This window comes from Penicillium riverlandense (assembly GCF_028828495.1).
Source record: "Penicillium riverlandense strain IBT 135883 chromosome Unknown utg000003l_segment0_segment0, whole genome shotgun sequence".
In the NCBI taxonomy this organism is placed as follows: domain Eukaryota; kingdom Fungi; phylum Ascomycota; class Eurotiomycetes; order Eurotiales; family Aspergillaceae; genus Penicillium; species Penicillium riverlandense.
In genome coordinates, this window is record NW_026643196.1 from 4,652,594 (window position 1) to 4,676,519 (window position 23,926).

At 52.5% G+C, this 23,926-nt stretch overlaps 10 protein-coding genes across 10 annotated transcripts; 5 read left to right on the plus strand and 5 right to left on the minus strand.

Moving 5' to 3' along the window:
- Positions 1–235: 235 nt before the first annotated feature.
- N7474_005508 (DUF1776 domain-containing protein) lies at positions 236–1,780 on the plus strand (the record flags this gene model as incomplete). The annotated part of the gene is made up of 4 exons (XM_057196923.1): positions 236–268; positions 327–666; positions 728–891; positions 944–1,780. 4 exons carry the CDS (start codon positions 236–238, stop codon positions 1,778–1,780), a joined length of 1,374 nt encoding a protein of 457 aa, XP_057054319.1.
- A 161-nt stretch (positions 1,781–1,941) lies between these two features.
- On the minus strand, positions 1,942–2,939 carry N7474_005509 (uncharacterized protein; the record flags this gene model as incomplete). Its single annotated transcript, XM_057196924.1, has 2 exons — positions 1,942–2,352; positions 2,490–2,939. The coding sequence occupies 2 exons, from the start codon at positions 2,937–2,939 to the stop codon at positions 1,942–1,944; spliced, it is 861 nt and encodes a 286-aa protein (XP_057054320.1).
- An 803-nt stretch (positions 2,940–3,742) lies between these two features.
- On the plus strand, positions 3,743–6,009 carry N7474_005510 (tetratricopeptide repeat protein; the record flags this gene model as incomplete). The annotated part of the gene is made up of 2 exons (XM_057196925.1): positions 3,743–5,805; positions 5,862–6,009. The coding sequence occupies 2 exons, from the start codon at positions 3,743–3,745 to the stop codon at positions 6,007–6,009; spliced, it is 2,211 nt and encodes a 736-aa protein (XP_057054321.1).
- Positions 6,010–8,215: 2,206 nt separating this feature from the next.
- Positions 8,216–9,418, plus strand: N7474_005511 (DUF3712 domain-containing protein; the record flags this gene model as incomplete). The annotated part of the gene is made up of 4 exons (XM_057196926.1): positions 8,216–8,367; positions 8,429–8,847; positions 8,906–9,024; positions 9,110–9,418. 4 exons carry the CDS (start codon positions 8,216–8,218, stop codon positions 9,416–9,418), a joined length of 999 nt encoding a protein of 332 aa, XP_057054322.1.
- Positions 9,419–9,878: 460 nt separating this feature from the next.
- On the minus strand, positions 9,879–11,818 carry N7474_005512 (thiamine pyrophosphate-binding protein; the record flags this gene model as incomplete). Its single annotated transcript, XM_057196927.1, has 4 exons — positions 9,879–10,979; positions 11,027–11,223; positions 11,276–11,508; positions 11,559–11,818. 4 exons carry the CDS (start codon positions 11,816–11,818, stop codon positions 9,879–9,881), a joined length of 1,791 nt encoding a protein of 596 aa, XP_057054323.1.
- Positions 11,819–12,165: 347 nt separating this feature from the next.
- N7474_005513 (uncharacterized protein) lies at positions 12,166–13,106 on the minus strand (the record flags this gene model as incomplete). Its single annotated transcript, XM_057196928.1, has 2 exons — positions 12,166–12,989; positions 13,040–13,106. 2 exons carry the CDS (start codon positions 13,104–13,106, stop codon positions 12,166–12,168), a joined length of 891 nt encoding a protein of 296 aa, XP_057054324.1.
- A 383-nt stretch (positions 13,107–13,489) lies between these two features.
- On the minus strand, positions 13,490–14,828 carry N7474_005514 (uncharacterized protein; the record flags this gene model as incomplete). The annotated part of the gene is made up of 2 exons (XM_057196929.1): positions 13,490–13,921; positions 13,977–14,828. 2 exons carry the CDS (start codon positions 14,826–14,828, stop codon positions 13,490–13,492), a joined length of 1,284 nt encoding a protein of 427 aa, XP_057054325.1.
- Positions 14,829–16,123: 1,295 nt separating this feature from the next.
- Positions 16,124–17,673, plus strand: N7474_005515 (uncharacterized protein; the record flags this gene model as incomplete). The annotated part of the gene is made up of 7 exons (XM_057196930.1): positions 16,124–16,297; positions 16,356–16,543; positions 16,605–16,789; positions 16,846–16,963; positions 17,022–17,089; positions 17,165–17,195; positions 17,250–17,673. The coding sequence occupies 7 exons, from the start codon at positions 16,124–16,126 to the stop codon at positions 17,671–17,673; spliced, it is 1,188 nt and encodes a 395-aa protein (XP_057054326.1).
- A 611-nt stretch (positions 17,674–18,284) lies between these two features.
- N7474_005516 (synaptic vesicle transporter) lies at positions 18,285–19,971 on the plus strand (the record flags this gene model as incomplete). Its single annotated transcript, XM_057196931.1, has 3 exons — positions 18,285–18,419; positions 18,475–19,167; positions 19,228–19,971. 3 exons carry the CDS (start codon positions 18,285–18,287, stop codon positions 19,969–19,971), a joined length of 1,572 nt encoding a protein of 523 aa, XP_057054327.1.
- Positions 19,972–21,287: 1,316 nt separating this feature from the next.
- N7474_005517 (uncharacterized protein) lies at positions 21,288–22,946 on the minus strand (the record flags this gene model as incomplete). Its single annotated transcript, XM_057196932.1, has 1 exon — positions 21,288–22,946. The coding sequence occupies one exon, from the start codon at positions 22,944–22,946 to the stop codon at positions 21,288–21,290; it is 1,659 nt and encodes a 552-aa protein (XP_057054328.1).
- Between the last annotated feature and the right edge of the window lie 980 nt (positions 22,947–23,926).

Below are 23,926 nucleotides of genomic sequence, written 5' to 3' on the forward strand. Positions count from 1 at the left end.
GTGCCCCGTAAGCACCTTGTTGATTCAGGTCAGAGCTTGGTTTAGCTCAGCTCTAAGTGCTCAGAAAGCGGCTCACCCCGTGATATCAGAGCCAGTCGTTACCGAGGCGGCAGGTTTACCGTCACTGATATTACATAGTCGATCTGATCCATAGATCGTCACACCACGTGACTGACATCATTAACGAACTTTTGCCGCATTCCATCCTCCTCCCCGCTTTAACTAACACGCCGCGATGACTAGCGATGACCAGTTCTTCTTCGATTACGTGAGAACCTCTCCTGTACAAACAGTCTTGACCGTTCGCTGACAACTATCTGATAAAGCTCGCGTCTATACCGCATGACGTAAGGCGATACTCGCACCAAGTCGCCGACTCGATCGACAGACAGGTCGACCATGCCGCGCAGGTGATGCGCGATACCCTGGCGCAGCAGACATGGCTGCCGTCGACGATCCGCCCGTCTGCTCGCTCGTGCCAGCGCGCCCCGCCACAGGGCGTCACCGACCGAGTCCAAACCTGGGTAGCACGCAACCGTGCTTGGACTGCTGCTCTCATCGCGTTTGTTGGGACGGGATGTGTTTTGTTCTATGGGAATAAGAAGCTGAATGGGAAGAGGAGGAAGGCTAGAAAGGCGGCGAATGGGGCGAGGAAGGAAATAGTTGGTATGTTGTGAGAAGAAGACATAGATTCTTATAGCTATGCGCTGACTGACCACCCATTCAGTTGTTGCTGGCTCGCCGCATGAGCCCATGACTCGAGCCATTGCTGTCGATCTCGAACGCCGAGGATATATCGTGTATGTGACGGTGTCATCCGCGGAGGAAGAGCATATCGTGCAGGTTGAGCACCGAACTGATATCAAGCCTCTTTGGCTGGATCTTACAACCGTAAGTGGATGGATGTGCGTCACAGCAGGACTAGAAGCTAATGTATGAGCAGACATCCTCGTCGCCATCAGAAATCCATCCTTCGCTACATGAAATTCACTCCTTGCTCACACAACCCCAATCCCCATTACCTGGTGTGCCGCCGCATACCTGCCAACTGAGCGGTGTGATCATCATCCCATCGCCCAACTATTCCGCTGGACCAGTGGCGACAATCCCACCATCCTCCTGGGCAGACACGGTCAACACTCGTCTCCTCTCACCCATTCTCACCGCGCAGGTATTCCTGCCCCTCCTAACCCTCCGCAACAACAGCAGTACCATCGTCTTCGCCTATCCGTCCATCTCCTCCTCCCTATCCGCGCCCTTCGCAGGACCAGAAGTCACCACAGCGCGGGCAATCTCCGGCTTCGCGTCATCCCTGCGCCAGGAACTCCGTCTCCTCGAGCAGGGCAACGTCGACGTCGTCGAGCTGCGTCTCGGCAATATCGATCTCGGTCCGGCATACCGCAACGCGCAGAACCAGATTGCAGGAACAGAGGTCTTGGCCTGGAGCGCGCAACAGCGCGCCCTGTATGGCTCACAGTACCTGTCCAGCGTCGAGCAACGACCCGTCGCATCGGCTGGACCGAGCACGGTGCGCGGGTCCCCGGCGCGAAACCTTCATCACGCCGTGCTTGATGCCCTGGAGCCAGCCTCTCGGGGGATCTTCGGATCGCGAAAGAATCAGGTCATCTACGCCGGCCGCGGAGCCCGGTCATACAGCGTGATCGGTGCTTGGGTGCCCGCCGGCCTGGTGGGTTTGATGTTGGGTTACCGCGGCGGGCATGGCGTAACCTTGCACAGCCCGAGCGGTAGTGGCAGCGAGACCAGCTGGGACAGGGTATGATTGTGACCGGAACTGGCTTTTTTGAAAACTCCCCTTTTTCGTTTGGAAAACAGATGATATATATAGTAGTACATGGACTCTCCTCGCTCTTCGCCAAACTGGCTACTAACGATTGAAATTATGAATACTGCATATCTCATACCATAAATGACGCCCTATCTTTAGACAGAAGTCTTCTGCTCAACCTCTCCCACATCCGACACCTGCTGCATCCTAGCAACATGAAGATTATTCCTATCTACCCCGGTATCAAACCGCGACCGCTTAATCTTATCACGCGTAAGCCACACACGCAGCCGGATAGCCAACCACGAGAGCACGAAGATAACCAGAATCGCCGCCAGAATTCCGAAGCAATATCCCGTCACTATGCCGCTCTTCTGGCCGTTGGACCCGGGATCCAGGAACGAGTACGTGTAGAAACCCTGGGTGGAGTAGGTGATGTATGCGACGCAGAGATAGAATAGGAGAATGAGGATGAGGAAGGGGATGAAGATCCAGGGGTGTGGTGCTGTTGCGGGGAGGATGATTTCGAGGAGGGCGTAGAGGGAGTTGAGGCCGTGCTGGGAGATCTTTTTGTTTGGGTAGTGAGTTAGCATGCATTCCAGAGGAGAGTCAGGTATTCTGCGGCTCTGCTCTGCTCTTCCTAGGGCTGAGACAGACAGTGACCTGACAGAAAGAAAAAAAAATGTGGATCGATCAGTCATACATTCGACCAAGCACCAAAAACCTCCACAAACCACGGCGGCTTGAACAAGATCCCCCAATACACAATCGTCACGAGAAACGGATACGTCGTTATCGTCGCGTACAGCAGCCCATGCAGCGCGCGCAAGGCCCTCGGCCAGCGATCCAGTAGCACCGAGCGTCCCGTCCTTGCATAGAGCGCCGTGTGGAGCGTCGCGAAAACAAAGTAAAAGCCCAGTCCCCAGAACGTCAGCCAGGTGAAGTAGCTGAAGGACTGGCCGATAGCATCGCGGTCGCCGTGGGAGCCGTCGTAGGCCCAGATCGTGATGATGGTCGTGAAGATGTACAGCGCGATCAGGCCGCGTAGACACGCGAGGATCGGCGGCGGGAGGAGCCACGAGGTTTCGTAGCGGTGTTGCGAGTCGTCGTACGAGGGGACCCCGAAGAGCGTCGCTGGTGGGATGCGGCGCATTATTAAAGACCGAGGATGGTGTGGTGGAGGGGAGAGAGGGAGGGAAGGTTAGGTTGCTTTTTACGATCATCTACTACTGCTGTTCTCGGCCTGAAGCTAGTCGGTGCTGGTGAGGTAGTATTATACGAGAGTTAGGGCTCGGCTCCGTTAGGCTCCACAGGACAGATTGGGAGTTGACCCATGTCATATAATTCGATCCAAGGATGATGGTGATGACTGAAAGCATCATAATAATAATACCACACAAAGAATAATAGTCCCAGTATTTTATTAGGGCAGAAAGAAGAAGAATAACGGGGGTATTCTGAGAGCTGGTGGAAACCCACTTCGCCCGTGTAATGTGGGGAGACAGGGGTCGTTCTAGAAGAACAAATACTGGGACTGGATGGCGTCAGGCCAAATAGGCGGTGGTCTTGGCTGCCCCTGAGCCGTAGTTAGTAGTAGTTAACCATTGACCTGGAGCTCCGTGTTATTGCTGCTGCATTGGGATCGTCAGGGCTGCCCACCTGTCTTTTTGGTTCCCACTCTCTTTCCCTCGCTCTCTCCCCTGTCATCTTTCATCCTTCTCTTCCCACCACCACCATCCATGCCGTGACTGTCATTGTTGTCTCCCACCCTGGCCTTCTCGGGCTGTCATTCCTTTCACCACGCCCCCCGCCCGCCCGCCCGTCAGACAGCGCCCCCCTTGCCACGTCTTTGATCAACAAACCACTTTTAATCGCCGACTGCGCCTCTGTCCAATAATTATTATTTGAATCGATGCTCTGACGCTTCCCTCTGATCTTCACTGCCACCCCGACAGAATGGCGTCGCGGGAGAACATGAGCGACTATCGCTCCAACTCTCACGATAGCTTGCGCAACGGCATGCCCTCCCCTCGAATGGAACATTTTGCCGGCGCTGTCCCTCCGGCACTGTCTCCGCTCGACGCGCTCGCCGCCCAGGGCCGATTTCTCGCCAAACAACTCGATGAGTCCCGCCAAAAGGACCGGCGCATGAGCCGACTGCCGCCTTCCAGCGTGGCGCGATCGCTGTCCCAACCCCGACCGGGCTTCTTCCGATCGCCCTCCTCGAATGATTCCTCTCGCGGTGATGGCCTCACTCGCCAGCCGACCCAGAAGGGCCTGCCGGAGGTCGAGGAGCCCAAGTATCGCCCCGTGTCGGAACATCCCCGGTTCAGTTCGGTCTCCCACGCTGGCTCCGATGCGGGCTATACCGATGCTAGCTACCGGGACAGCTACCGTGATAGTTATCGCGACAACGATGCCACGCCCCGTACGACGATGCTTCATGGGGCTATGGATGACTATGCCTTGCCGCGCGCGGAGTCTCCAGAAGAGGACCTGTCGCTGCATGAAGGACAGGAGGTTGCTCCAGTGGGGATGGCATACCCGTTGCGGCAGCCGTCGACGGACTCTACACAGTCAAGACTCCATATTCCACGGACACTGGCACCACCGCCAGCGTCGCCGTACTCAAGACCCTCGAGTAGTGCCCGGGTGACACACGAGAGCTCCGATGACGACTACAGCAGCTCCAATGCCGGTTCGACCTTCTCAAACCCGCGAAAGCTTTCATCTGGAAGCACTGCGTCGATGCCGTACTCGCCCATGTCAACTTTCCCCGCACGGCCGCACCCTCGCTCACCGTCGTTGAGCTCAGAGACCTCCACCACTGGCCCGAATCACCTGCCGCGGCCCTCGTTCAATTTCTCCCGTCCGCTGAGCCGGTCGAGCACCAGCTTGTCTGGCCAGATTACTCCCGAGCCTACCTCAGCACCGCAGGCAAACAACATGCACCGTGCCAGTAAACCGGCCCCGATCTCTGTGCCTCTGGCTACTGAAGACATTGGCGGAAACCAATTGGCCGAACAGGACCCAAATTCCGCCGTGGCCTCGTATACCTATTCCAAGTATTCACTTCCACGTGGGCGAATGGTCTCGAGAAACTCGGTGATCTTCGCGGGACTGCAAACACCGCATTTCGAATGGCAGGAGCCACTGTTTGAGAATTCGCCTCCTCCCCGTCACTCCGAGGAGCCTATGCGGGCTCGCACCCCGTCTCCTTCCCCGCGCCCCCCTTTTGCGGAGTCGCCTAAGGCTCACTCAATGCACGAGGTACCCGCTACCGTGCCTCAACGAACCTTTCCCAAGCGAACTGAGCCTGCCCCTGCTCCGGCTCCGGCTCCGGCTGCGGATCCACCACGTCCCTCCGTGGAGACTACCATGTCTAATCCGCCACCGCAGCAAAGTAACGATAAGGATGAGACTGCCTCGTCAGTAGGCTCGGCTAGCACGCTGCGCCCTCAAACCGCTCGCACCACTCAGTCGTCGGCTGCTGCCCTCTCGGCGGATGACCATGTCTCCAAGGGAATCGAATGTCACGAGAAAGGATCGTTGAACGAGTCCACATATCACCTGCGGATTGCCGCAAAGCAAAACCATCCCACGGGAATGCTACTATATGCGCTTGCTCTCCGTCATGGATGGGGCATGCGCCCCAACCAGACCGAGGGTGTGCGCTGGTTACGCAAAGCGGTGGACTCGGTGGGATTGGAGATGCTGGAAAACCCCGATGCGCCGGGCGCGGCCTACGCGAAGCAATTGCAGAAGGCTTACCGGGCGCAGTTTGCCTTGAGTATTTACGAGTTGGGCGTTAGCCACCTGAACGGGTGGGGCATCGAGCAGGACAAAGCGTTGGCTTTGCGATGCTTCGAGATTGCCTCGCAATGGGGTGATGCTGACGCCATGGCGGAGGCAGGCTTCTGTTACGCAGACGGTGTCGGTTGCAAGAAGGACCTGAAAAAGGCCGCGAAGTACTACCGGCAGGCCGAGTCCAAGGGTATGAACATGGTTGGAAACAGCTGGTACGTTGATACTTTTTCCCTCATGTGCTGTCCGGAAGCTAATAACGTGTCTGCAGGATCTACAAGGACAAATATATGGGCGACGAAGAGCCCAACACCCGCTCCCGTGGGCGTCACGCCGGCGAGGAGAAGAATAAGCCGCGGAGTAAATCGCGGACTCGCAGCATCTTCCAGCGGAAGAAGTCAATCGTGCCCGAGGCATAGACTTGAGCTGAGCTGTATTTCAATTCCCTCATCAACCCACCCATCGTCGATCAACATTCGTTAAAACCATGACGCGACTTTGTTTGGAGCGTTCCGAGCCGAACTTTCCTTTCTTTCTGGCCATTTCTCGGCCAGGATATTTTTGCTTTCTTTGCATATTTTTCCTCTCACTCATCATTTATCCTTTTTGTGTTCAAGCCGCCTGGGCAGCTTCTTTTCGAGCATATTGGACGACCACCCACCCGTCCATCTGCGTCGCGGGCATAATGCTTTTTTCTTCGTGGATACCCTTTTGATATTCTCTTCAGTTCACATTTTCTGGTTACACTCTTTGCGAGGCAGTCAGTCAGTCCCATTGCCTGATCCGCATAATTTCCCATGGCCTTTTTTAACAACACCTAATTTTTCCTTGGCTCTTTTTCCCCTTCTGGACATTTTCTTCCAACCAACCTGCCTGTTACTTATATCAATCTTTCGGCCATCGCTTATCCCTAAGCGACGCGATGAACTCATGACAGAAATTCGTTGTGTTTGTTTTTGTTGACTTTTTTTTGTTCTTTTTGCCCCTGTACTACAAGTTAGTTGTGATGATATGCATTATTGCCGTCTCCTAACTAAGGTGTATTTTCCCTTGGATCTTATGGGCCGCAGGACGGACGATTATGAAGGACGAATGGAAGCAAGGAAGAAAGAAATGCGTTGAAAATCGCGATCCCTATATCAATTACTCTTCCTGTGTACATTGTCTGTCTGACCTGGTCCGGACTTTCACCTTGTCTTATGTCTAGTGCCGGACCGGAATAAACACCCATATCTGTCTCAACCCCGGAAAATTAGCCCAAAGGGTTCTAGATCCAATCCTACGGGACAGGTACACTTTTTCAGGAGACCCGTTTCTCCCCCCTTCCCACTCCAATAACGTTTTTTGAGTGAAAGTGGTTAGTTTGTCGTAGTGTTCGGCTGGGCACGGGACCCGCAAAATTAATCATCTCATCGTATCCGGGCCTTGGCCAGCGCCGCTTTCTGCGACTAGTTTCACCGTGGTTCGGCCAATAGGATACATTGTACTCGACGGCCGACGGATAACTTAGGTAGCTGGTGCGACATTATGTACTGTAGCGGCTTGCAGAATGTCCCTTGATTTACTTACTTCCTACTGACCGAGTGGGTTAGCAAAAGTTACACAGCACGGTGCACCAGACAAGAACCGCCAGATAATAATCGTAGGTAGGACGGCTACCACGTCCATTATTATTATTATTTATTGCTCATAGAGCTGCATTCGGTCTAGTCCGTGGTTGAATCTTTCAAAATGGCTGGGTCAGATTCAGTCAGATTATGTATTTCTGTCTATCCTTTGCCTCGGCTAATGGAGTGTTTCTGCTTGTGTTGGTGCTTATTACAGACAGACAGGCACAAACGACAATCGAACGATGGGGGACTCGCGGGATATCTCACTCAACCTGAAACACGAAATACCTTTTTTGGTGCAGATGATCGGCCTTTGGGGGTCGGTTATTATTAGTCAGTAGGGATTATCGTGTTTCTCTTCTCTTTTCTTTTCCCCGCACAAAAGCCAAAAAGGGTCCTAACCTAGACTCAGTTAGTTCATTACTCCGAACTTCTACTTACTTGTGCTCCCCCCTCCCCCCACAACACCCACGCCTTTCCTTTTGGCGAAAAAGGTAACAACCAGCCACATTAACAGATCCTGCCTGTCGCTTATTTCCTTGCGGTTCTGCATATGTGACACTGATTCTTCTCTAACTTGGAATTCATGTCTGGACTGGCTGGACCTAAGCTGGAACAGAGGAGTCACTAAGACTGCCACTGCCTGCTTGCTAGTCATAGAAAGAAAGCTAAAAAAGTAAAAATAATCGGGGCCAAAATGCCATTCTCCACGTTTGTTTTATTATAAAAAGTAAATGCAACCCTCGCCCTTCTTGGCCCTGACTCCGTCCCCCGATTTCGTGCCTGCTTCCTTTCTGTCGCTCGTTTTTATTTACTGTTCGTTTCTTGATTTCTTTGCAGTAGGACGGACTGGTTCCCCTACTCATTTTCGTATTATCGTTGCAGTTTACTGTCGGACAGGTAGGTACAGAGTGTTTCACTAACCCGCTCTCCCTCTTCGTGCTTATATCTCTAAGCTGACAATGCCGTTCATTGCAGGCAGGTTTGAGGCATAATCGAGAGAAAGCTTGACAGCATGTCCACTACCAAGGCCACAGTCGAGGCTAGGGCCGTGTCCGCGCCAGCAAAGCGCAGCTTTGGCTCGCGAGCTAAAACCCATTACAAGAGGTGGTGGTGGGTGCATCTGATTGTCATTATCGTCGTGCTGCTGGTTGTGCTATTGCCCGTGTAAGTTGAATCCGAAGTCATCCAAAGTGTCACTTCACAATAAATATTGACATCTTCACAGCGTCTACGTCGCCTATCCCAAAATCGCCCAGACGGACGTCAACGAATCCACCCTAAACATCACCAGCATGGTCATCAGCGATCCCACACCCGACTCATTCCACCTCGACCAAACACAGGTCATCGGCTCGCACAGCTCGTTCCATCCACAGATCTTCGCTTTCACCGCTAGCGTCTCCCTCCTCGGCGCGGCGGCTCCCTTCGCCTCTGTGCAGGTGCCTGCGGTGCAGTCTAAGGACGGGGCTGTGCTTGATGTTTCGCAGACGTTGAGCCTGAGTGATTCGCCTGCGTTTGGCGATTATGCGAAGGCGGTCATGTTGAATGAGGAGGTTGAGCTGAATATTTATGGGACGCCTGTGTTGCAGGAGGGTGCGTTGCCGAAGACTACGGTTACGTATAACAAGACCGTTACTATGAAGGGTAAGTCTTTGTGATAATCTACTATGCAGTGTGGAGTGGAACTGATGAACGGACATAGGATTGAATAAGCTCAAGGGCTTCAACGTCACTGAGTTTAACTTGGGTCCTCAACCGGATGGAACTAATACGAACGGAACGGTGCTGATTCCCAACCCGTCTGTCATGACTATCACAATGGTCTGTCCTCCCCTCCTCTTCTTCCTTTCCTAGAGTATATTCTCTATATCTATACGATATGCAGCAATACTCACTCAAATGACAGGGCAACCTAACCCTCGACCTCTCCGTTGACGGTCGACCAATGGGCCAGTCCTACCTGAAGGACCTCGTCCTGAAACCAGGCAACAATTCCATCCCCATGACCTCGAAAGTCGACGAAGCCGCCGTCTTCGAGTTGCTGCAGGGTAAGTACGGGAGTGGGATTATCCCCCTCGAGATTACAGGCAATTCGAGCGTCTACAACGGTCAGAATCTGCCTTATTTCACCGCAGCGCTGGCGGCGAATAAGTTGACGGTTGAGTTGGATGTTGGCAAGGCGCTTGGTTTGCATTCGAGCACTTCAAGTAGGTAGTAATTGGGATGGTCTTGTTTGTGTCCAGGAATTCTCGATTTGTGTGTTTCTGTTTTGAGAGTGTACACACGATGGCTTTATTTGAGGATTTTGGTATTTGTTGCATGATATCTGTCTGTGTCTCTTATGTGTACTTGATGTCAATACCCATTTCTTGAATTGTACTATGTGAGTCTTGAGGAATGTTGTTCTGATGAAGTTAGTATCTGTGGTATGCCTGCCTACTATGTTCATGGGTGATGTCCTATATGGAACGCAGCCACCGAACCATTGTATTCTCGGCATATTTTTCGATACATATATATAATGCGAGAAACACTTTCTTTCAGCTGTCACGTTATGCAATCCTCATTGGCTTAACTGTCAGTGGTTATAACCGATTCACTCCGTCTCCAATATTCTCCATTTGACATTCTTCGGACTAGTTAAAACTAAGCTATGGGTCACTTTGATACCGATCCTAAAGTTTGTAGCGTATTCGAGGAATATTATCGTAATATGGAACCACAATCAGATCAGGATCCTCCGTCATTCCAACCATTGCGGTAGTAACAGGATGGACAGGCTTTCGATCCACAATGAGATTGATACAACTTGGTCCATTCACTGCTTGGAAGCAGGTAACCGTGCTCCGAATGTCGGATATACGCGAGACTTTCGCTGCGGCATTCTGTAACCCCTTGGCAACGACATCGTACTCGGTTCCAGGGCTCAGTGAGCTAATGGGCCTTGCTGGGTTTTTGGATCCATAGACTAGATCCTGTCCATTGGAACTCATACCCCAGCTGGAGTTGTTGACGATGACGGTCATGATGTTGAGACCGAGTCTTTTGTATGTGTCGAGCTCCATCAGGTGAAAACCCGCAGACCCGTCTCCCTGGATATTGACCACTTTTCGATCGGGAGCTGCAATGGCACAGCCCAATGAGTATCCGAAGCCAGTGCCCAGAAAGCCTAGATAGCCGGTTGCTGTCATCATAGCGCTGGGCTGGCAGTGCATCGCGAGATTGCCTGCCCAGGCCCCAGCCTCGCCCCCGTCCAGGACCACAATGCTTCCCGGCTCAACAGCAGAGAAGACGTGTTTTACCGCATGGTACGGATGGAGAAGCCCAGAGTCCGAAGCCTCGGGCTCCTTTTCGTAGGGAAGTTCCAGAGTCGCTAGACCAAGTACGGTTTGAACCCATGGCTTGTCAACTGCATTTTGATGGGCGGTTGCGACCTTCAGCTTCATCGCTGTCACAAATGCATCCGCCTCGGAAACAATTCCTAGATCAACTGGAAGCGTGCGGCCAATTTCGCCTTGGTCGAGGTCCACATGAACCAATGTACAGTCTTGAGGCGGAATAATAGCACCACCCCGGCCACCGAGGAACATCCCCGTGCGTGCACCAAGAAGAAGAATAAGATCTGGTCGAGGGAGATTGAGAAGTGGCAACTTAGCCAGCTCTCCGGCTGTGCCTCGAGATAGCATGGGAGACTTCTCGGTGAACAATGCAAATTTGGAAGTGTTAAAGATGGGTACGCCACATGTCTCAGCAAACTGCACCAGATTCTTCCGCGCCTGGAATTTATAAGAAAAGGAAAGAACTCAGAGGAAAGAGGTCATACCGAAGGAGATTTAATGCCAGTTCCAGTGATAATTACTGGTCGTTTGGCACGAGCAAGCAGTTGAGCAGCCGCACTAACTGCGTCTGCATGAGGTCCGGGAGGAAACGAGGGAGGAGAAGCGATTGATCCCCAAGATATGAGCTGGTGATGTATAGGTGAGAATAGTATATCAATGGGAAAGTCAAGCAAGACGGGGCCTAGAACAAAGCCGGATCAATAGAGGAAATATTAGACCACGATGTCACCTACCAGGAGGTCCCGATTGCGCGAGTCGAATAGCATGCGACAGAATTCTCGGACACTCTTCTGGAACTACAACCCGATGTGCAAATTTTGTAATCGGATGTGCCGCTACAACTTGGTCGATAGAGCCTTGCAGTGAATTGTTCTCGGTATCTCGAGTTGGTGGCGAGGATGTAATGCAGAGAATGGGACTCCGATCACCATAGGCTGTAGCAAGTCCAGCGAGCCCGTTTGAAAAGCTACTCATTAGTGAAATGGCTGCTTAGAATTCTTACGGGAAAATACTCACCCACTGTTAGCAGTCACAAAGCATACACCCAGCTTGTTACTGATTCGAGTGTATCCCTCAGCGGCCTGGATGGCGGCAGTTTCATGCCTAGTGTCCACGAGGCGGATACCCATGGACTCGCAGCCCATAAAGAAAGAGTCAAGATGGCCGCCATGGAGACCGAAAGCAACCTCCACGCCTATATGCTTGAGTGACTGGGCAAGCAGATCGCCTCCCGTTAATTCGCCGTTGTCCGGGTGCTGAAGCGGAAAGCCAGTCATGGTGATTTGCTGGACACTGTAAGCTTGACAGAAAGATGATGGTTTTATGTTCGTTCATAAATGCCGAGGGGGGGTTCTTGATGGCAAGGATCAGACATCAAAATGCGGAGAACCGAGGAAGGGCCAAGACCCCGGGCAAACATCTAGGCGGAGGTGTTGGTTTTACACATTGGATGGAGCCAATATAACGCATTATGTTTGCATTCGGCTACATGTTATTTACTGCGCAGCATTTATGAGCGAATAAGACCAAAGAGATTCCTGGATGGCGAATCGGAGGAGGAGGAGTGCATTCTGCCATAGCTATCCACGGAGCAAGATGTTAGGACCAGAATTAGATGTCTGCCTTAGGACTGTCCTGCTTGCGCTGCTGCTCTCGCTGCCTCTGCCGCCGCTTTGAGTTTATTCATCACTTCATCTTCAGAGACAAGGTCCCCAAGGACGCTTAGTGCACTGTCAAGTAGCCCACCTTTTGCCTTGTTGATCTCCCTGAACTTGCCATCCCAGCTATAGATAACCTCTCCATATCTTTGCTGATCAGCGAAGAGCAACACGATGCTCCGAGCCACAGCCTCCGGCTCCTGAACTGCCACCCCCATGGACCGGATGGCCTCGGTGGGAACCATCCCAGTCGCTGTCCAGGATGGTGCGACAGCATTCACCCGAATATTGGAATCAATTTGACCCCCGACACCGCGCAGGACTCCCAATACACCGTGTTTGGCTGTTCCATAGTCGGCAGCACTGAAGTTCTGGAAAGACGAGGCTGACGCTGAGAGGACGATGCTTTTCGCTGCTGCAGTATCTTTTTCCTTTCTAAAGAAGTGTACAGCAAGTCGGAGCGTGTATATGACACCCGTGAGATTGACATTCATGGTCCGCATGTTAGGAGCAGCCAGCTGGCCCGACTCATCCAGTGTTTCATCCAAGAAGTCCGTCGTGGGACCAACCCCGGCGTTGACGAATACATGATCGATCCGGTTAAAGCACGCTTGAGCTTGAACAAATAGGCTGCGCACGCTCTCCCACTCTGAGACATCAACCTTGAAGAACCGTAGGTTTTCCGATTCGGGGAACTCGGGCCGCGGCGGGTTGACATCGCCAATGATAACCTTCGCGCCGAGATGGAGACATAGCTCTACAGTAGCCCTGCCAATACCGGAAGAGCCACCTGGAACGAGCGTGTTAAATCAACCTATTCGCAGAACATTGCTGACATACCCGTGATCAGAACCACTTTATCTTGGATGCCCTTCAGAGCTTCATCGGAAATTTGGATGTCTGCCATGGTCTTGTAAGATTCTGGGTCGCGCAAATGAATAGAATTCCGAGTAATCCGCGGGCTTTTATTCAGTATTTGGATGCCTAAATATGGTTGGAAAGCCGAGGTATCACCATTTGTTTGGATAGCTGTCCTACCCCACACCTTGGCAAAGCTTTGGTAAGCCTAATCCGTGTTGAACGCCGTTGAGATATTCGGGAAAAGAACCGTAGAAATTCACCAAGGCAGAGAGGTCTGTAGACACGATAGATTGTAGATAGAATTAAGCGTCTTTATATTGGCGAAAAAAAAAGGAAGATCGCTATGAGTCTATATAAACCGAGGCAAAAACGCTCGGAAATGCAACACACCTTTCATGGTTCCTGTATTTAGACCCGCAGTATGACACATTATGTTCGCATATGTTCGACCATTTTCTGTTTCGCTTCATCTGCATGTGCCTGTACATCCAGGTCCCAAAGCCAACGTAGTCGCTTTTGGAATGTTTCCTTCAATTTCTCCGCATCGTCTCCAACTCCGTCCAGACACAAGCAAAGGAGATATGCACCCTCCTTGCTACTAGTGACCACGCGTTGACTTCGAGGCCGTCTGACATCGTCGTATGCTTTGAATGCCGCCTTGACATCACTGACCGAACTCACTCGGGAATCACCAAAAAGTTCTGCAAGTACAAGCGCATCTTCAATCGCCTGCCCAGCTCCAGCGCCTTGGTGTGGCGTAGAGGCGTGCGCGGCATCCCCGAGGATGGCCACTCGAGATCGTGAGTACGTCGAGAGGGCAGGGTGCTCAAAGACGGCCCATTGGGAAGGATCGGGCATGTGCTAAAACAAGATATTCGGTTAGCCCTTATTCCGAGACCGGAAATTGGTGTCATACCTCGACTAGCGATTTCCAGTATCTGCCCATCTTACTGGCATCTCGCAGCATGTCCTCCTTCTTTGCCGGTCGTACCCAAGTATCACAGTCCCATGTGTCCTTGAGAATATATAGTCCGACATTAACTTTTTTGGCCCTCATGATCGGATATGAGATTCCATATGCCCCGTCTCCGATGTACATGGTAGAGACCCTGGCGCGTTGATCGCCGACAGCCTGCACCATCTCATCCATGTCGAAGACAGCGCGGTAGCCGTACATGCCGCTATATTGAGGCTGCTTGTCTTTCGACTCTTCGGGCAGCATGGACTCCTTTACTTTGGACTTGATTCCATCGCAGCCGACAACCACATCTGCGATAGCTGTAGTGCCATCATCAAAGAACAGATTGACGCCGTCGGCCGTCTCCTCCAGCTTCTCCAACCGCTTGCCAAACTGTACAATCTCCGGCGGAATCAAATTAACCAGGGCCTCCAGGAAATTTGCGCGACGGAGCGTTGTTTGCCCAGACGGGAGAGCTTTGAGGTCCATCAATAACTCCCCCTCGTGGACGCCACTCGCCCAAACAACTTCAAACCACGTTTGCGCATAGCTCTCATAGCCAGGACTATCGGCATGCGTGGTGACCAGCGAGTCATAGATCTCTCGGATTTGGGGGTCGATAAGCGGCATGGCACGGTGAGCCGCGGGGCCAATGGAAAGCCCTAGCCCGATCTCGGTGAAAGCAGAGGCGGCCTCGAAGATTTGAACGGGGACATTGCGGCGGAGAAGACCAGCCGCAAGAGTGAGACCACCTATTCCGCCACCAACAATGGTGACGGTGAAGTTCTTGTTGGACGATGCGCTGCCCATTATTATTTTGATTGAAGGTTGACCGTGACACCAGGTGGGGGTTTGCGCAGGATGGCAGTGATTAGGAATGAGGAGAGACATACCCGGTGGGGAATGCATTTTCCCAATTTGGTTTAATTAGAATACCGTTGATAATGGCCACAATACAGTTATGTAAGTCGGGGCAACCGAACGCCACTATGCGCTTGAATTGATTAATTGGCTCCAGCTCGGATCCAACGAGTCGAGTTTGTCCACATCCGAAGCGGCACCGATCGACATCGATAGCGTCGACGCCCAAATTATCGATAAGAATCCCGATTGGCCACCCACCTTTCGAGAAGGAGTGCGCCCTGGCCGTATCGTACCAACTCTATCTCTTACAATGCAAATTATTGTTGGATTTACAAAAATAGACTTTTAATGGTCCGAGACCATGCAGGAACTCTTATCCCGAGGTAACACTTCCGGTCGTTCAATAATTACTGTACAGGGCCATAGATGCGAAAGTGACACCTCACCCCACTCCTCGGGTGGAGTGGCTGGGCATCCCTAGCAGCCTAGTGTTGATAGATCGTCGAGTTCTCAGAGGATCCCCCGACGATATTTCTCTGGCTAACGTAGATCATGACATCGGGCCCCAATTTGTCATTGTGAATCGAGTTCCATGGTTCAAGGCGTCAAACTAAGAATAGCCATGGCGTTGGGAAAATCCCTCGGCTCCCAAGATGGCGCTCTGCCTAGGAACCCCTGCAGGGAAGGCGGCCCGGCCTGCAGCTCGGTAAAAGTTAGTACGACCAGAGGCGCGGTGCAGACGCACACAAAAAATAATACAGCCATTTCACCGAGTGTACATTGCGAGTTCAACCGAAGCACTCCAATCGGACGAGGAGCTAGAACAAGCCTAGACCAACACAACCTGGCGGAGTGCGTCGTTTCTCAGCTGATGGTAACATGGGCCCGATGCTACGGAGACTAGTACCCCATCTACTGGCTCTCGATCGATCGATGAATCTCAGGGGTGGATTTTATTATACAGCAATGATCCACGGGTCCTCAGCGGCGCGAAGGAGCAGGAAGGATCCACTAGAAGCCAAGGATTGTGTATGGTACCAATCTCGTACCTGAGATCAGGCATTACAGTTTGCCCGAAACCTTGTCAGTTGGATTTGAGAGAAAACCATATGAGTGCAGCAGATCCCTTGATCATATTTGTTCTTCGTTGGCCCTCACATTCTTCTCGCGAAGACATGTAGAACTGTCCTCTCGGACGACCCAACAACACTATACACCGGCATAGTCGCCCACCCTCTCCAATGGCGTCCGCTTCGCCTCTGGCCGAGAACCATGACTCTCGGGCCATTGATGTCTTGGTTCCGACGATTCTCACCACAGTCGTTGCGTTCATTCTCACTGGCCTACGACTCTATGTGCGCCGATTTATGATGCGAATGTTTGGATGGGATGATGTGTTTAATGTGCTTGCGCTGGTGCGTGTCTCCCTCCAAGGCTCATCCCACTCTGTATCTAACCGAAATCCCGCACTAGGTGTGTGCAATTGTGGTCATGGGCCTGGTCATCGCAGCAACCAAGTATGGCCTCGGGCGGCATTTCTTGTCCCTCGATCCTGTTCGAGCGGCCTACTGCGTGAAGCTTCTGCGCATCTCCGAGTTCTTTTTGATCTTCTCGACGATCTTCCTGAAGATCTCCATCAGTCTATTCTTGAAACGACTTTTGTGGGTTTTTTCCTTCTTGAGCCTCGCTATCCACCATCAACTAACAAAAGGAACCGTTTAGTCTCACGAGCAAGAAGTGGAAAGTCTTCTTTTGGTGCTTCATCGCATTTAATACGATTACCAGTGCCCTTGACGCCGCCATTATCTTCCCACAATGCACCCCGGTGGAGTACAACTGGAACAAGGGCATTAAGGGGACTTGCTGGCCCGATTCTGTGATCAACGGCACCGGAATTGCCCAAGGATGTATGCTTTTTCTGTTCTCTGGATCCAGGTGGTATGAGCTGACGATATACTTGTAGCAATCGCTGCCGCGACCGACTTCATTCTCTCGATCCTACCGATCATGTTCCTGTGGAATGTCAAACTCCCTCGCCGAGTCAAGTTTGGTATCTGCGGCATTATGGCATTGGGATTCGCGTAGGTTCCCCGCCTTTGAGAATGATCTCTGAACATGACTGACCGAATACCTTTCCAGGAGCGGCGCATTTGCCATCGTTCGCACAGCACTTGTTCCCAGTTTGACGGCAACACACGACCCGACTTGTATGTGATATCCATCCTACAGGGATACAGGGATACCACTCCCACAGGATCAACAAACGCTAACTCTCCATCTAGGGGATCTTGTCGACCTTTTCAAATGGGCAGTGTAAGTGATCAACGCAAGATTCTCGCGCAACGATCCAAACTAATTCAGATCTAGACTGGAAGCCACGTTGGGTGTTATTGCTGCAGCTGCGCCGTCCGTCCGCCCGCTGATCGGCCACAATTCCATGTCGACCGAATACTCCCGATCCAAGTCGCGCCAAATCTCCCAATCCTTACCCCTCCATTCGATGCGCACCGGCCGGAGCTCCCGCCACGGAATGATCGATAGCATGTTGGATACCGTGGACGACCGCGGAAAGGAATCGGACGGCGACAGCCAATCTCACCTGTGGGCCGCTCCGGACGAACATGGTATCATGAAGACCATGTCGGTGGAAGTGGTTACAACCCAAGGGCATGGATCGGACGGGGAACCTCCAACACCCACCAACTGGCCCCTCGAAGCACCTCCGACCAACGAGACCCGAAGGGCCGCCTCGCCACACAGTCCACGCGTGGAGGAACATAGGCAAGTATGAAAACTGTACTGTAACTTATGGCTTTATTGTAAAAACGGGGAGTTAAGGGTCAATGGCTATGTTAGAATAATCCGTGTTCGTTTACAATTGAAATGTTCCACTAGCATTTAGTTCGCTCGGTCCCTCGTCCGAATGTGGATTATACAAGTGAGGGGGATGTGCTAAGGGTAACAGCAATACTCCGCCAGGAACCACGGAACGCCATAGATTACTAGGGCATCTCAACTAGATTTGCCAAGGCAATCCACACACTTCCATCCCAGGGGTCGCTAACAACTTAGTTCGCGACCGGTCGAAAACTAGCATCGGATCTAAGGGATTGCGAACGAATCACAGTCTGCAGGCGCCCCAAGACAGACTTTGTGAGTTCATGCCTCGGGCTGAGGTGTTACATTTGCCTGGCCCCCGTCTGCATATCTCTGGACTAATTGGGCCTTGAGATGTCCTGCAGCTAGACAAGAACTTTCCGGCATTTCAGTCGAGTTCTAGGCCAAATCCCACCCACTTTCCTTTTCTATTTTGGCTTTTCTTTTCTTTTTCTCCTCCGATCTTTCCTTTTTTCTCTCATTACACCCTGGTTCTAACGTGGCATCCACGCGCTGGCATTCACGATGAGCATGACAGACAGAGATGCGAAGGTGTCCTCGCCGGAGGTGGGCACGGAGACAGACTCACTGGCCTCGAAGAAGAACGATGATGGCATTGTCCTCGTTCCTCAGCCCAGCGATGATCCAGAGGATCCATTGGTAAGAGCGAAAGAAGCCCATTTATGCAGAAATCGCGATGTTAACGGGATTGCAGAACTGGCCGATGTTCAAGAAGCTGTCCGTGTTCATCGCCATCTGTCTGGCTGGCTTTGCAGCCCAGATGTCGCCCAATTCCAACCAGCTCACGTTCATGGAACAAGTCCCCGCGTACCACAGCACACCCGCGGCCCTGCTCAATTCTGTTGCAGCCGGCCTCGCAGGCTGGGTTGCCGGGCCCTTCTTCTTTATTCCCTTTGTGGCAGTCATCGGTCGCAGCGCTGTCGTCCTTTGGAGTCTGGTGGCTATCTTTGCCTGCCAGATCTGGGCAGGTGAGATGACCGGCCCAGATGACTATATTTCATTCACTATCTCGCGTCTCATTTGCGGGCTTTTCGGTGGTATTCCTGCCATCCTAGGCAGTGGGTATATCATGGACATGTTCTTTCTGCACCAGCGTGGCAAGGCATTTGCCGTCTTCGAGGTCCTGATCATCTTTGCGGTCGTCGGTGGTGGCACCCTCGGCGGTTTCATTGCTGAGACAAACCCCTGGGATTATGTCTTCTGGTGGACTCTCGGCCCCGTCGGCGGTGCTATCATCGCTGTTTTGCTCTTCGTCGAGGATACCACCTACTCTCGCGATGGCACCAAGCCCAGTCGCGATCCTCTTCCCAAGAACTGGCTTGCAAGACGCGTGGCCACCTTTCTACCGGGCACGAAAACTCAGCCTGCCGGCAAGGGCAAGGAAATGGTAAGATATTTACAATTGCAAGAAGGAAAATCAAAAACTAATCAAAATTCCCTATTCTAGGTCCGCCGCGCAATCATTCCTTTCCAGATCACCTTCTCTCCCATCACTCTTTTAACGGGCACATACATTTTCGTTGCCCTCGGTCTTCCCATTATGCAAGCCTCCACGCTAGCAACCTACCTCCAACCCCCCGTCGAAGCTGGCGGCTACGGATTCTCCTCGCTGCAAATGGCCTTCTTCACCATGACAGCCTGGGTCGGCATCATCGCCGCTCAGGTCTACGGCTACTTCTTCAACGACAAGATCCCACTCATGCTAGCCCGCCGCCGCGGCGGCACCTGGCACACCGAGTACCGCCTGGCCAACACCATTCTGCCGAGCATCATCCTCCCCATCGGGCTGGGCATCTACGGCGCCGGCCTGGAGTACCACCTCCACTATATGGTCCTGGCGCTGGGCGGGTTCCTGATCTGGTTCGGCGCTCTGCTCGCCCTGCCCGTCTGCTATAACTATATCATCGAGTGTTTCCTGAACAACCCCGTCGAGGCCTCGGTTTCGCTGAATGCGTACCGAGTCTCCTTCGGTCTGATGTCCGTGTTCATCGTGACTCAGTGGCAGGCGGCAGTTGGTACCGGTTGGATGTGGGGCATGGGCGCTTTCTTCATTCTCTTCGTTGACCTCATCATGGCCGGTATCATTCTCAAGGGCCACTTGGTTCGCGAGTGGACCAAATCCGTGAGCAGCACCATTGGTGTCACGGAGGACGGTGCCAAGATCAGTGCCGGTGCCTCCGATTCGGCGTGATTTACGCTTTTGCTGGTCGGTTACTTGAGCCTTGATGTACGTAGATTTATTTACTTTTAATACATAAGAAAACTTTCATTTTTTTACTTCTGATGGCGTTTGCCTAACTTCGAGGGTGGTGGTACGTACATAGTCACTTTTTTCACATTTGTGCTGTCTCTTTTTCAGCGTTTCTGTTACGTGAAGCTCTATGTATGTGGATATGTCTGTGGATATCTAAGTGGATCTAGTCATGTGGATCTATTTAGTTTTTGATGTCTCAAAACCCTCTTTTTATACTTCGATCCTGATAGTGTTCCTTTGTGTAACTATCTTCGAACGGGGACATATTATTTTCAGGTCACTTTACCCGCACAGCCCTACCACTAATCACACACCCGCTAGTCTACTTGCCCACCCATCCCGTACAAAATAGGTCTAGCGTAGAAGATAGTGTATCTTTCCCTATGTACCCCTGGTGGTATCGAGGCGTCAGTGAGGTGTCATTTGGTACGAAAATTCTCTCCTCTCCTTTCGACCCCAACCCGTAGCTCGCCGGCCGTGATATGGCACCATCACGCCTCTAAATCCTATATAAAATCACCAAGGACGTTATCAGGAGAGGCTTTTCTGTTGATGACATTCATGACACGCTTCAAATGCTTATTTTTGGTAGTGGGAATGAGGGTGGAAGGTAGTGGTTCTATGGAACACTAGAGCATAGATACGCAGATGCGTATTTACTCTGTATTGTCCGATCACGGGTACATAGAGAAAGGTACACTACCTTCCACGCTAGCACTAATTGATATGGAATGGGTGTGCAAGCAAACTAGGAGGTGTGCAATGAATAGCAGGGGTGTACGGTTAAACCAACCCTTATCTCAGTGCTAAGCCTTGTGACCCATCTACCGCCAACCTGTCAATTACAAGAATAGAAACTCAATGGATACGATACTCATACGGCATAGAAACCGAACTTTGAATTGCTTATGCACATATCACATGTAGGCAGACTGCATATTGTACGTAGAAAAGAAAAACATCATGCTGTGCCAGCCCTTGGGCCGAAATGACAAAAGCGCCGTGCGGCAGAGAAAGAAAGTAAAAATTGCGTGTATGTGATGGGAGAGGAAAGGTGCGATCCTGTCGCAAGGCGGGAAGTTACGCTCGAACCATGTGCGAAGTCTAGAACGTATTCCGTGCGCGTCCAGAGAATTGATCATAACCCTTGCTGCTGGAGTTGGCAGGCAGGCTGTACAAGCAACAAAATCCTCAACTCCTTCAGCGAGGCAGCCAATTGGTTTGATCTACCGGGTTCTCAGAGAACAATCAGATCAAATCATCGGAGCCGTGACAACGCGTTGACCGCGTTCCCACTTAGGATACCCGAAGGGATCATCGCGTTGCAAACTATCCGAACGGTCCCAATCAGAGTCACTATCAAAAGTGCCTCCATTGGGCTTCTCATCCGACGCATGGATAGGCGAAGACGTATCTGAGTCATCGAGCGCGCGACGAAAGCGCAAGAACTCCTGGGACTCGGCGCTATGAATCGGGTACATAGTGCCTAGCTCCATGGAGTGCAGAGCCGCGCGTTGCACATGGCGGATATCGTCGCGCAGACCCGCGACCTGGGTTTCTAGGTTCCGGCGGGCGGTCTGCTCGCGGCGCAGGAGGGTGATCAGGGCGCTATATTGCTCGATCGAGACGCCGTTGTAGTCCGAGAGAGAGGTTGTTGATGTTGCTGCGCGGACGGTTCGGGAGTGCATTGTGTCTGGGCGGATGGTTGCTGTGCTCAGAGGGCGACCACCGCCATGCACGGTGGTTGTGAGCGGGCTGGGGGAGTTGTCGCGGTCCTCGGAGCCTTGGAAGGATGGTTTGTTGCGCACAAGAGGGGAGAATGGGTCTGGGGGAGGGGCGTGTTTCTGTCTTGAGGATCGCTCTGCGCTGTTGTTGGAGCTGTCGATGGAGTGCGATTGCATTCGGGCAATGGCGAATTCGAGGTCGATTAACTTGACCTCAAGCGTGGTCAATCGCTGCTCCAGGGTGAGGCCGTCGTCTTGCTGCATGGTATGCACTAGATTGCCGACATTCGGAGGCAGACTGGCTTGCTCGGCATGCTGGTCTGAGTCGGGGAGCGATGGATCCGCGGACCCGCGAGTGACACTGGTCACTGCTGTTCCGGTGGACGGTCTGCGAGATTGGCCACTAGCAGAGCTCGATCCTCTCGGCGGCGTCTTGGAGCTGGGTTGTCTGGTGTGCCGGGGCTCGGAGGGGAACGGAGTGCGTGTGCTCTCGTCGCTCACCAGTCTTCGTAGAGCCTCTGTACTTCTTGAGCGCCTGCGAGCATGCATGATACTGGGTGGCCGCGACAGATCCGGCATGTACGAGCAGTCGTCCTGCGGGTCAGAAACCGCACTTGGAGCCACCTCGTCGTACCGAGATCCATCATCAGAAAAGACCACACTGGGAAGTGTAGCCCGCCGGCGGCGCGGAGGAAAGCCCGGGGACCCCAATGGGCTGTGGGTGGCCGTTGTGGGAGACAGATGACGCTCCGCGAGATTCATGTTTTCCTCTGAAAGAGGGCTACTGCGCTTCGACTCCGAGGGAGGTGTGGGCGTGGGAACAACCAGAAACGACTTCCCTTCCGCCTCAGGCCCAGACTTTCGCGGCGAAAAGCCAGAATAATGAACCTCATGGGGGCTTTCCTCCAACCAATCCGGCTGGCTCTGCCTTTTCCGAGTGAAGATCTTGCGCATGACGGTCTTCAGGGTGCTTCCTGTCCGACGGTGCGCTATGGGAGGTTGTGTGAAGCTGCTGATGGGCGGCAGGGCGGTATCATAGTGGTTGGTATCAGGCGAAAAAGAAGAGGAAGGCGCAGGCGCAGACGAAGAGAGTTCTTGGCCGGAAGGCGAGGAAATGGAGATGTGTCGTGGACTCCCTGAATCGCTACCGGGACTTCCAATTGACCGCGGATCGGCGTTCCTCGACATAACTTATATCAGGGCCGACGGTCACAGGGAGAAGATCGGACGGATTAGAAAGACGGTTCGGTGGTGATCATTACAAGGAATTGCTGTCGGTCGCAGAACATGGGGGTATAAAGTCGTCGCAGAAAAACGAAAACGAAAAAGGAATTTGTAGTGAGCGAATGTCGAGAAAAAAAGCAAAGCAAAACTAGATGATTCGGACCCGCTCAGCGGATCCCGGAAGAGAACCAGGGGACGGCCTTAAACGAGTCGCAGGGGAATCGAACGGAGCTATCAAACGGGAGAGAACCAGTCAGTCAGGGCAGAAACCAAGCAGGGGCAAACAGGATGAGATCGCACATGGCCAGGTGTAATCAGGATCATAGTTGCAAGTACCGTGGAGGATATGCCGGCGGAACGGCGTTTGCGAGACCGTTCCAGGGAAAGGGGAGAAGAAGTGAGAGAATGGAAGGAAGAGAGAAGGATCGGAAGAGAAGAGGGGGGGAAAAAGAGGGAAGTGAAAACAACGAGGTGAAAATGAATGCAAGGAGAGAATAAGGCAACGAGAGACGAGAAGAGAGAGAGAGAGAGGAAAGGAAGTGGGTGTTGCAAAAGGGGAATCTGCAAGACTAACTTGGTCACCCCCCACACCGCGGCTGGGCCCTTTTCTTCACGCCACAACCGAAACGGATCCAGACCAGGTCGCAATCAAGTCATGCCGAGACCAGTTCTGGAGGGGTTCCCGAAGAGGTGGGGTGCGTGTGGGCGTAGCAGGATTCGGAGCAAAAAGAATGATGATGATCGCGGTGTCATTAATGCAGTAGATCTGTAGTCGCCAGGGGACGAGAGGTAGACCCAGCCAGAACAGCTGTGGTGGACGGCCTAGGAAGACGAATGATGCTGATAGCAGATATTCAAGACTGAATCTTCTACCAAGCAGGCTATTTCTACAATCCTGGCAACAAGCATTCCTCTTCCCCAGTCTGAAACACCACATGGTTAGT